This window comes from Sprattus sprattus (assembly GCF_963457725.1).
Source record: "Sprattus sprattus genome assembly, chromosome: 2".
NCBI lineage: Eukaryota > Metazoa > Chordata > Actinopteri > Clupeiformes > Clupeidae > Sprattus > Sprattus sprattus.
In genome coordinates this window covers 40061940-40074233 of record NC_137921.1, presented here as the reverse complement: position 1 = coordinate 40074233, position 12294 = coordinate 40061940, and the positions used below count along the sequence as shown (strand labels likewise).

General features: G+C 44.5%; 1 protein-coding gene across 1 annotated transcript in view; it reads right to left on the bottom strand.

Annotated features, from left to right (window-relative positions):
- LOC308360837 (cadherin-2-like) overlaps positions 1-8040 on the bottom strand; it is a gene marked incomplete at its 3' end in the record, with an annotated part of 27796 nt that extends 19756 nt beyond the window's left edge. The window contains exons 1-2 of the mRNA XM_080832993.1: positions 7916-8040; positions 2776-2884 (exon numbers count right to left, since the gene is read on the bottom strand). Coding sequence (XP_080689119.1) covers positions 2776-2884; positions 7916-7963 — 157 coding nt within the window. The 5' untranslated portion in view covers positions 7964-8040. The remainder of the gene's footprint in view (positions 1-2775; positions 2885-7915) is intronic.
- Between the last annotated feature and the right edge of the window lie 4254 nt (positions 8041-12294).

Here is a 12294-nt window from a genome sequence, read left to right as displayed (position 1 = left end):
AACTAAAATATGTGAACCCCCCCCCCCCCCCCCCCCCACCCCCGCCTAATGCTTTACAATCAGCCAGCATTGTGGGTGACTAACAGATGAGAACCATGCGGTTAATTTCATACCTTGAGGGGAGGATGAGACCTAACCTAGTTCTTCTCCTCCTTAGCTGCTAAAGACACCATGGCCTGCCAGTGACCTCCAACACTTCAGGGAAGCAGCATGAGGTGAAATTGGGAGCCGTAGGAGGCGGAGGAGGATGTGTTTGCCTCCTGTGCCTCCTGTGACCTTAATACCAGCACAGGAGGATACTGAGGGTGGCCATGATAGCATCCCTCACAGGGACAATCTCAGACCACTATCTGTGGGAGTATCAAGATACTTTAACCACATACTCAGTGTGGACTGCTTTTTTTTGTTGCACATACACACACAAACACTGTGCGCGCGCACACACTCACACACATACATATGCAGCTTATTCATAATTGATTGAATCACAGCAGGAAAGGAGGTGAATAATTTAGGTGTGCATGGGTGTATGTGTGTGTGTGTGTGCGTGTGTGTGTGTCTGTCTCTCTATGTGTGTGTGTGTGTGTGTGTGGGGGGGGGGGGGTTATGAGTAAGTGTGTTTGTGTGTGTTTGTTTCTCTGTACTCCACATTTAAGCCCTTAGACAGTAACACCTCAAACAATGTCATGTGAACACAACGCTCTGAATGAAGTATTCATTTTTCTGTCTTTCTCTGTTCCTCATGTCTTTCTTCCCCTCTGGGTGTGTGTTTGTCTGCCAGACTATCTGACGGGAAAAAGAGAATTCTGTCTCAACAACACACACACACACACACACACACACACACACACACATTTCCCATCAGTACCCACAGTATTCACCCGGTTATTTATTTAGCGATTCACAGGTCAAAAAACAAAAGAGCCAAAGTCTCCACAGAACACAGACACAAATACGCTCACACACACACACACACACACACACACACACACACACACACACACACAGACACACTCACAAACACACATTCACCAACTCATAGGCACAGACACTGTTCCCGTAAACCGTTCCTTCATCACGGTTCAGTTCACCCATAGACGACCAGTGAACCACACGCCTATGACCTCAGCCCTGCGCTGCCATTGGATGAGCCCTGTGACTACCATCCCCCCAGTCGACAGACATCAGTCCCCCTCTTTATGCGCTCTTCTCTCTCACTATCAGTCCCTGTCTGGCTCCACCTCTGTGTCTCTCTCACCTTATCTCAATCTTATTGGGGCACTACTTCGCTCTGTCTCTGAAAGTCTGTTTATATCTGACTGTTTTCAAAGGCTCATAATTCCTGTGAAAGGTTTCCAAAATGAATACACAAGACTATGACATGTATGTACAAAGTGTACATTTTAAGTAACAAGCCAAAGGGAAACAGCAGTTCGATGGGAAATGTATCATTTATCTCTTTCTTGTTTGTGTCTATCTTCCCATTTAAAAGTCTATCAATTTCATACGAAATGACACACAAAAGTGTGTGTGTGTGTGTGTGTGTGTGTATGTGTGTGTGTGTGTGTGTGGTGAGGTGATCTGCCTCACAGCATTGGCTCCTCTTTTCAGTAATACTGGAGGTGAATGTGTCAATCAACAGCAAGATCAAGTTACTTCTGAACACAAACACTGTCACCACCAACACCCTCCCTCTCATCACACACACAGACTCCCTCACACGGTAACTCAACAAATTCTTTTATGGTGTGAAATGTAAACTCCTAGTGTGAAATTCAATGCCAGGGGTTCTTCCCTTTGTTTAAATGTTTTAAATCCGCCTCTCTCTCCTTCTGTGTGTGTGTGTGTGTGTGTGTGTGTGTGTATGTGTGTAGGTGGTGGTATGAGTGTGTTTAGATCAGGGGAGGACACAGGTCTTGTTTCCTGAAACTGATTCAGAAAGTAATCTAGAGCTGTGGGAAATGTAAGACACTGCAGACAAACCTTCCTATCTCTCCACAATAAGAGAAGAGGAGCTCTGTGTCCTTCGGGCTAAAACAGCTATCTCTTTCTTTTTCTCTCTCTTTCTGTGTGTGTGTGTGTGTGTGTTTCTGTGTCTTACTCTACTCTGACTCCCTCAGTGTGTGTGTGTGTGTGTGTGTGTGTGTGTGTGTGTTTGTGTGTGTGTGTGTGTGTGTGTGTGTGTGTGTGTGTGTGTGTCTGTGTGCGGCGAGTGTGTGTGTGTGTGTGTGTGTGTGTGTGTGTGTGTGTGTGAGAGTGTGCAGTTACAATGACAGTCTAATCCATATTTATTGATTAGCTGAATGAATATGAGCAAGTTTGGTCAATACTATTGACCAGACCCACGTGTGACCGTGCAATGTGTGTGTGTGAGTGTGTGTGTGTGTGTGTGTGTGTGTGTGTGTGTGTGTGTGTGTGTGTGTGTGTGTGTGTGTGCGTGTGTGTGTGTGTTGGTGTGTGTGTGTTTGTCACAACAAAGACTATTCTCATCACTTGTGAGAATTCCTGTTTTCAAAACAATCCAACCAAACCAAATCTCAAGCTCACCGAACACACAGACAAGCCAAATATTATATGCTGTAAATAGTACTACCAGTTATATGAAGTGCCCTCATCCATGTGCGTTTAGTTGTGAGAATGTGTGTGTGTGTGTGTGTGTGTGTGTGTGTGTGTGTGTGTGTGTGTGTGTGTGTGTGTGTGTGTGTGTGTGTGTGTGTGTGTGTGTATGTGTGTGGGCTACCGATGTTTTCTGGTTCAGGTTATTATTTGGCCTACCTTTCAGTAGAGGCTGTCCTTCCATCAGCGTTTCCGTAACAACAGTGGTGTACACACTCTCACTGAAGCCACTCTGACATGGCAGTGTCGTCTGACCCTGGACAACCACCTGAACACACACATTAAAAATAAACAAATAAATACACATATTTATTTATAGTTGCCTCTTACTCACAGACAAGTGCATACATAACGTCATTAATAAACATTTAATGAATATATAAATACATGTTTTGCATCTACCCACACACTGGCTCAAACAAATCAATGACTCAGGATGCAGACAGAGACAAATACATACACACAGTAGGACTACCGTGTGCTTGGCCTAACCACTACTATATCAGAGCTGAGGCATGTTATCCAATGTTGCCAAACCAGTTCCAGGTTCACAGCAAACCAGTGGCGGTCCGTGCATTTCACGACTAGGCCTTCAGCGATGTCCTACACGATGTTAAACTGAGTGAATCCACCTCCTAATACCATCATTATGACGCCATGGCTCTCGAACCAGTATATTTTATACAGAAAGGCAGTATAAGTGAGCATTGCATCACCTTAACATAGTCGAGTACAACAGACTTTATTAATATTTCCGGAGCATTTCAAATCAATACACCCGTATTAACAATACATTAAGAGTAGTAAACTCTAAGTTATATGATCGCTTGGATATTACTGTCACAACTTAAAAATAAAAGGCGATTTTCAGGGATTAGTCTACAAAGTTTTATTAAGTCCACCAAAAGTAGCCTATGTGACTCAATGTGAGGTTTAACAAGTTTAACAAGTAACATCGCATTGTCCCACCTGCAAAGCAGTTTCATTAAACTTCCCATCCTCACGATATCCAGTTTTTCTTGAAAGTTCCGTCTTGAAAATGGCGTTGTAATTGTATCAAAAACTGGAATTATCAAGTTTGTGTAAACTAATTTATTTGAGTTGGTTAATGTAATTATATTTAGTCTTACCAATTGAAACAACTAGAAGAATAAGCATTGAAACCGATGTACGTCGTTTTAGCCAGCTAAACTGAGCACTGAAGCACTGCACCGGTCTGCCTCAGTATCCAATCAAAGGACGTTTACGTGTCACGTTCAACACGAGGAAAGAAATCTTCCGGGCCTTCTAGAAGGCCCAGTGTCGCCAACTCGAAATCTGATTGGTTGTCACAACTGTCTGTTTCAGTTCATTCAACTTAAATGAACTGAAACAGCAAGTTGTGATAGCCAATCAGATGTACACGGGCCTTCAATGTGAATTCTGAAGGCCTCAGGGAAGATTTCTGTTCTCTGGGAAGATTTAAAGGAGCGTGGCAACACATGATAGCGGAAATATGATTGGATGAAAGCTCTAACATAAATGAACAACGCTGGAAGCATGAAATGAAGATAATGGACTATGGGGAATCATTTAATACATATTTATGAAAAGAAAATATTAAAATTAAATTTATTTTATTACATTTATTTTCTGATGATGTTTAGGCCAGCAGAGAAGGCCTTGAAGGCCCTGACGGACCGCCACTGCAGCAAACTGATACAGAGCTGCAGCCACATCTCTGGTTTCAGAGACCCAACAGGAAGCGCCTAAAGTGTCGTTTACATGGAGCCTAGTTTGTCAATCTGATACGGATAGCTAATACAGATAGCCCTATCATACATACGAACACTCTCTATCCGCACCTTGTTTCTGCAACGATCGCAGTCCGGGGTAGAAAGTGAGTAGATTTGAATCGGTACGGGGGCTGGTGTTCGTCTGCACGGTTTCACGCAACCTGATGACGTCACTGCCCCACGTGATCTTTTCCGCCATCTCCAACCAGTATATAAATAACTTGTTCTCCCTCAAAATCTCACTCATGGTGGGCCTCGAATTCACTAACATTAACCCAGTCTTCTGATTTTTGATTAGCCCCCTATCTTGATCTAATTCTTCTTATTCAGACGTAACATAACTTTCATGACCACAAATATAAATTGGCCAGCGATTTAATTTGCTTTTTTATTCATAAATGTATGTAAAATGCTCGGAGCAATGCATCGTGGGAAATGGGATGACAGACATGTCATGTTACTGTTCCAAACTCTTTATTATCAATAGAAAAAAGAATTCATTTTCGCATATCCTTTAGTCTGACCACTGATTTTATTAACCATCATAATGTAATGTTGTTAATTGGAGCTTGAATGTCTTGTGTAATTTGTTTATCCGTTTGCTGCTTCCTTTACCTTGTGCTTTTGAGTCTCTTCTTCTAGGTTTTTCACGTTTTTTCAGTTGTGTAAATAAAGCGCTAAAGCGCCACCCACAGGCGTGAGGTATGTACTACAGTCGGTTCACCGCAATCTGCTGCCTCCGTGTTTACGCAAATCTCTCGTTGCCAGCCTCCGTATGTACGAAATTAAAAGATTCGATTGGTGTGAAAAGTAAATCCGATTCGGAGGCCCTAGACTTCGTGTGCATTTCACTAAGGTGTGAGGGATTAAAGCTCCTGATAAAGATCAGATATGACCAGAGGTCAAGTCTGAGGGGTCAAGTCACATTTACACAGAAAAATAAATGACTGACAAAACATCCATTTCCCACGGGGTCACCAACAATAGTATGATAAGACACATAGGTTAATCTCGCTTTCATACACACGCACTATGGAATACAGAAACACTGATCAACAGGCCATGTGATGTGTCAGCACCAAAGACATCTCATTAGTAAATGGTGTATTTAAGTAACGACATATGCCATTCTCCCAGACGATGACCTTGTGTGAGGGTGAATGTGTGTGTAATACCATAACATAAGCATGTAATAAGAATTTCTCTCCCTGAATGTTACTCTGATACCGCCAGTCAGAAGCGCAGCTGGAGGTGTGTGTGTGCATGCACTTGAAAGTCATCACTGGGGCAAAACGGTGCTGTAGTGTCGAGGGAGTGTTAACGAAGAGCACTTTTTTCTTCTTTCCATATGGACACAGTTATTGTTTGTGTGGGTGCATGTGTAAGAGAGAGAGAGAGAGAGAGAGAGAGAGAGAGAGAGAGAGAGAGAGAGAGAGAGAGAGAGAGAGAGAGAGAGAGAGAGAGAGAGAGAACGGGGATCTCTTGGAAGTGCTGCAAAAATGCTATGCACACCACTCACAGGATTAACATAAAGAGAGCCCCCCCCCCCCCCCCCCCCCCTGTACGGAACCCTCTTGAGATGCAGCACAAGAGAGCCTGAGGATCAAAGGGGGAGGTTCTTGAGTGGAGAGGGCTAAGTTGGACAGGAATCTTTGTGCTGCTTCGTTTAACATGATCACAGCTGATGAAACGCGCCTATAATCACTACCATCCAAAAGCACTGACTTTGTCAGCGTTTCTTTTCTGGTGTGCGAGGACAAAAAAAAAATGGTGATTGGTGATGACGGTAGGCTCTTGCGGCTAAAAAGACGCTCGGTAAACAACCTGAACCACATACACATACTCAGCCACACACCAAGTCAAATCAATTCAGAGGCACTGTCCTGGGCTGGTTCGGTCGGCAAACGTCAATCCTTATCAATCATATTCATGGACTCATTGCTCATAAGGTGGCGGAAATATACGGCCTTCCTGCTAGCGTGTGTGAGAGAGAGCGAGCGAGCGAGATGGTGCGCTTGGTTTAGCGTAGAATCGATTGGTGTTAGGTGCAGAATGGTCTCCGGGAGCCCATGCGAGTGTGAGCCCGTGGTTTATGGCGCAGGACAGTGACTTACTGCAGCGGTTAGTCCACTGACCTGACGCGTGAGTACATCTTCCTCAAGGCAGGACAGAAATCCGGTTGCACACAGGCTCACAGACGCCGTGACATACACACTGGACTAACAATAACGAGTAATCCAGCTGCTTGCTTGAACCAGTCTTCTACGGATAGGTGCACTGGAAGCGGTCCACGCGACTGAAGAATCTTTGATGGCGAATCAATTAGATGAGAACCGAGTAATGCCTGCAGCAACGTTTGCATGCAGGTCTTCGGATCTGCAAAATGTAATCGCATTTTCATTATGTAGTTTAAAGAGAATTGACCATACAGTAGTGTGTCCTCTGACTGAGTTTTCTGCACTCAGGTTCTAACCCGTGGCCACCTGGCACTGGCTACGTCTGCACTGACTAGTTCTTCACATCTACAGACTTTACACACACACACACACACACACACACACACACACACACACACACACACACACACACACAGAAAGACAAGACACCAGCCAATAATCAGATACCTCCAATAGCACGCATCATTGGAGATAACTCGGTGACGGCGGTTACAGTGTTTGTGTGTGTGTGTGTGTGTGCTGACAGCGGAAGAACAAGACTGGCCGACCCAGCGTGCCGCTCATTAACGGGTTGTTGTAACCTCTGACAGTAATCAACGCTGTGCGGCTTGCGCCATTTATTGAGCTTGCTAAATAAACCCGGAAACGACATGATAAACACCCCTCCTCTTTTTATTCCGATCAGTCGTAGCTAGGCCGCCTCTGTCGGAAACGGGACAAGCCAGAACTGAGCTACCATGGACAGTTACTGACTCAGTCAATTCTTGCGCACGCACACACACACTAGCCCGAGCGCATTCACGCACGCACATCCACACACAAACACTTATTATACGGAGAGACGAAATATGCAAACAACTTAGTACACGAATATACAAGCCACGTCTGACCACAAACACAGTTGGATTAAAAAGAACCCCGAGGTATCAGCGAGAGGCCATCGAAGTGAGAAACTGTGTGGCTTGTCCCAGTAAGAAATCTTCCGCAGTTTAAAAATAATGGCTTACATATACGCCTTCATTTTCTCACAGGCGGTGAAAGACGATCCCATCTTTCCATCCTATACAGTATAAGTAACACCTACCACATACATACAAAACCGAGCACAAAGCCCCAAGCCAACCGATATATTTGTGCCTGTGCCTGTGTGTGTTGTTTTAGGACATGGACGCAGGACGATGTCTGTTCAGATGCACAATGCTGATGTGGTAAACTGACACAATTTTAAGAATACTGTCATCATCAAACACATTGAATGGAACAGAGCGTGCAAGAAAAAGCTGGACAGTCGTGTCAACCTCAGCAGCATTCTAGCTTTTGGTCCGTTGACTGCCCGGGATTGCTTACCTGCAGAACTGCAAGGAGCGTCAGCATCGCGCCCCTGTTAAGCTCCATTGTGGTACAAATCCGCCCCTGGGAGCTCGCAGGATCAATCTTCCCGTTATTTCTCCGTGCAGCAGTCGCGCTGTGATATTTTGTTCAACAATAACGGCATGTAGCACACGAGCCTACACCGTGTCCTCGTCTTCTCCTTCGTGCACACCCACTTGCTCCCGAAACAGATAGCTGTCTGTGCCCAACGCAACTCCCCCCCTCTCTCTCTTTCTCTCTCACTCCCTCTCAGCCCAAGTGTCTCCGCCTAGTGGAGCTTGGGAAGGTTATCAAAGGGGGGTGTTTCTCTCCTCTCTACTTTACCCGTGTGCCTCCGTCTAGCCCCCTCTTGTCATCCCGGAAGTCGGACTCCAATTGACAGGCCCCTCCCCCCTCCCCTACATAACAAAAGGAAAATCTTCCTCGCTCCAGCACGGCCCAGCCCAGCCCCCGCTTAATGCAGACTAATCGCCCAGGAGGCAGGAGATCTAGGGGCTCAAAACCCGTCTGACAAACGCACACAAACACACACACACACACACACACACACACACACACACACACACACACACAGAGACACACACGCACACACTGTGACACTCAGTGGGAGCACATTGATTTGACCCTTGGTCTACATTTTAAAGAAGCGAAATTATATTACTGGGTTAAAATGAATTATTATTATGATTTAATACTACTGTCAATTGATTGCAATGTTTGAGCGGGTATGCTGAAAGTACCCATAACCCCCATTATGATTAAACATTTTCAAACAGTTAAGTAATACAAATTTCACATAATTGCCCTTTTATCTTACTAAATATTACTAAATTCATGCACAGGTCTGGCATCATAAGCTCGAGTTGGGCAGATGGGAGATGCGCGCGCCTGACTGACGGGCACAGGGATGTTTCCGTCCCTCGTGGTGGCAGATGTCACCCGGCCACTCTAGGAAGTCTCCGGTCATCCGCACTCCACGGCCACCATCTGTTCGCCATTAAAACCTCTCCCTAAAACCTCTCAGACGAAAGGGACTGTCTGTGTGACGTCACTTGGCTCAGCGACGCAAAAGCCCGATTAGGAAAGCGACTGTCAAAGAGAGAGGGAGAGAGAGAGGCAAGGTTATTTTTCTAGCGCACAGTTCATGCACATTGGTATCTCAAAGTGCTTTACAAATGCGCAGATAAAAGAACATAGAACAAGAAAACAGTAAAGTGCATTATAAGAGAACACAGACGAATACAATACAAGGCTGAAAAGAATCTAAAATAACATTGGAGAGACAAATAAATAAAAAAGTAAATACATAAAAAGTAAAATGCATTAGATCAGTTAACATAAAGCATCTGAGAACAGCTAGGTCATAAGTCTCTATTTGAAACTAGCTACAGTTGAAATACATTTGGTGCCATCAGGAAGTTGGTTCCAGAGCTGAGCAGCAGCTAAAAGCTGCTTCACCATGTTTAGTTCTGACAGGAAGGTAGGTACAACATATTTTTCTCCAGGGATCTGAGGGATCCAGCAGGTGTGAGGTAATTTGGTCCTGTCCCATTTAGCGACTAACTAACAAGCAGCAGTGCTTTAAAGTCAATTCTGTGACTTACTGGAAGCCAGTATATTGACTTTGCCAGGAGATGTATGCCCCATTTTCTTTCAGTCTTCTTACACTCTCTTTCTAGGATTCAAACAGTTGGGTATTGTTTTCGGTGGTGCTTTCTGTTTGTCAGTGACAGTCTTAACTTTTATTGGAGAATTGTAATCTATAATATTTAGCAATTTTGAATAAAAATTATTATGCAATTCATTTCTAGAGTCTGACGCTTGACTCGGGGTCCTTGAAAGTGCCTGCACAAAGAGAGCACTCGTGTGATCATTGATGACTCTCTATCTTACATTAAGAAATCTGGTCTGAATTTGTGGGAATCTGTTCTGAATGTCAATGAACACATAAATGATCAGATAAGGCAAAGTCCTTGATGGTTGTAGAGATACCCTTTGTGATGGCAAAGTCCAGGCTATGGCCAAGGGAGGGAGTTGGCCCTTACATGTTGTCTGTGGCTGTAGGTAACAAGTAGTGCATTTAGTTCCTTAGCATAACTGCATGGAAACTCTCAGAGACGTTTGTGATTCTCTTAAGGGGGGTTTCTTAGTCTCTGTGATAGTTGGGCAGACTCTTGGAGGTAGAGAAGTGGGTTTGACATGGAAGGGAGAGAAAGTAGGGAATGAAGGTGGGAGTGGAGCAGGTGGTTTGGGTGCTGGACCTTTGGGATTCGGGCTAGAAAAAGATAGCCTGCCAATCGACAGCAACGTCTCCATACTTTCCGGCAACTTCAGATGTTGGGGGTGGGAATAGTGACAAGAAGTCAAGGGAGTGGGGTTGGGTTGTTGATGTGTCTTCCTCAGCGTGGCTCGCCATGAGTTGGTCAGATACTGATGCCTCAGCACGGCTCTTCACGTCATATGGCCTGTCCTCAGCCTTGGTAGGTGATAAAGACTGCTGCTGCACTCCAATCTTATCTGCTTCCACAAGCTCACAATCTCCATTTGGCTGCTGAGATTGGCCACGCACCATTCCAGCATTGTCCTTGTCGTCACGCTCCTGCGTCATTCCAGTGGGAGTGGTTGGGCATTCCTCTTCTGTTGCAGCTTGGCGGGGCATTTGTTTTGGTTCCACATAGTTCTTGTTGTTCTCCTCTTGTCCACTCTGTACCGCTGCCGAGTGTTTACCAGAGGGCCCCAAGGTCTTTGGGTGATGGAGGGACAAAAGATAGTTGTCACTCAAAACTTTGGTTCCCATCCAGCAGAATTCTGTGCTATTTGGTCTTTACAAATTCATTCCAAATGAAACACGTTTTCGGAAGCCAGGTGTTTAAACTGAGTGGTTGAGAAAACACAAATCTTCACCTGTGCTTTAGAGTGGACCACTGATAAAGGGTGTTTTTCTTGCTCATTTAAGGCACAGAAAAGTTTCTTAAAATGTTCTTGGAGGTAACACTGATCTTTGTTAACATCATTTGAAACCAACATGCACAATTATGGGATTGATGGTGTTATGTTTTGACACCATATCTTAAAAGTTTTTTTTTGTGTCTGGATTTTGAATACAGAAACGCTCTTATCCCTTCTCCTTTGTCATGTCAAACAACACTAACCAGGAATGAGAGTGTTAAGAGCAGCTTCTTGTCGGTGCCCAGCTTTCTGGTGTTGTGGGTTGAACGCTTTCTACTTTCAGTCTCTTTCCTTGGAAATTCATCTCCCAAGTCTCTGAGGCATCTGTTGTGCAGCCTTAGGGGCTGAGTGTTTCACCTGGGACTACGTGCACTGCTGTAGTTTGCAAATTTGACATTAATTGCTGTTATGCCTGGGGTTCAGTTTGGCTACAACTGAGTTTACCGATGTTGAGGTTATTACTGATCTTTTTGCTCTTCAGTTTTTGGTTCTGGCACCTTGCCTGTGCCAAGGGTCTATATTACATTTGGGGTTCTTCGGTCGATGCATTCGGCCAGTCCATTGCCAGTGATATCAGGCTGTTGGGGTACATTTTCTGCATTCCCTGAGAGAACTGTTGCTGTACTCACTTTGTGGGATGCATCTTGTAGTTCAGCCCTCTTTGATAAACTGGCATTGATCTTTGATTGCAAAATGCTAATCCTCAGAAGTAGCTCAGTGCATTTACCACAGCGGCTAGATCCTTGGGTGAAGAAGCACATTTGGTTGTGTTCTAGCTTCAAGGTGACTTGCCATTACGTTGTTTGGCTGGCTCCCATAAAGTTGTCTAATTTGTAAAACTAGCCACTTGTCTTCAATGTCAATATGTGCTGGTTTCACTACAATAAAAGAATGTAGAAAGAATGGCAATAGCAGAGAGACATAGAGAGGGAGAGAAAGAGGGAGAGAGAGGGAGTGAGAGAGAGAGATGGAGAGGGAGAAATAGAAAGAGAAAGAGAAAGAATTTGATGCCTAGTTAAAATAGATGCTCTGTAGGTTCAATGTATTAATCTGTGATGTGGTAAACAATGAGAAGGGGTAGTAGGCGATGATGATGATGTGGTAAACAATGCATAATGACTCACACAGCATGAAACACACACACACACACACACACACACACACACACACACACACACACACAGAGAGCATTCATAGAATTGGAAACCACCATGCACATGGGGACATGATGCGAAAACTCTTTGTGTGTGTGTGTGTAAGACAGAGAAAGAGAGAGAAACGAGAGAGAGAGTGTATGTGTGTGTGTTAGTGAGATAGTGTGTTTCTGTGTGGAAAGAGGTTACCACACTAAGTGGCTAACCACCCTAATGTACATGGAGTGACATGTCCCATTGCCTTGGGCTACA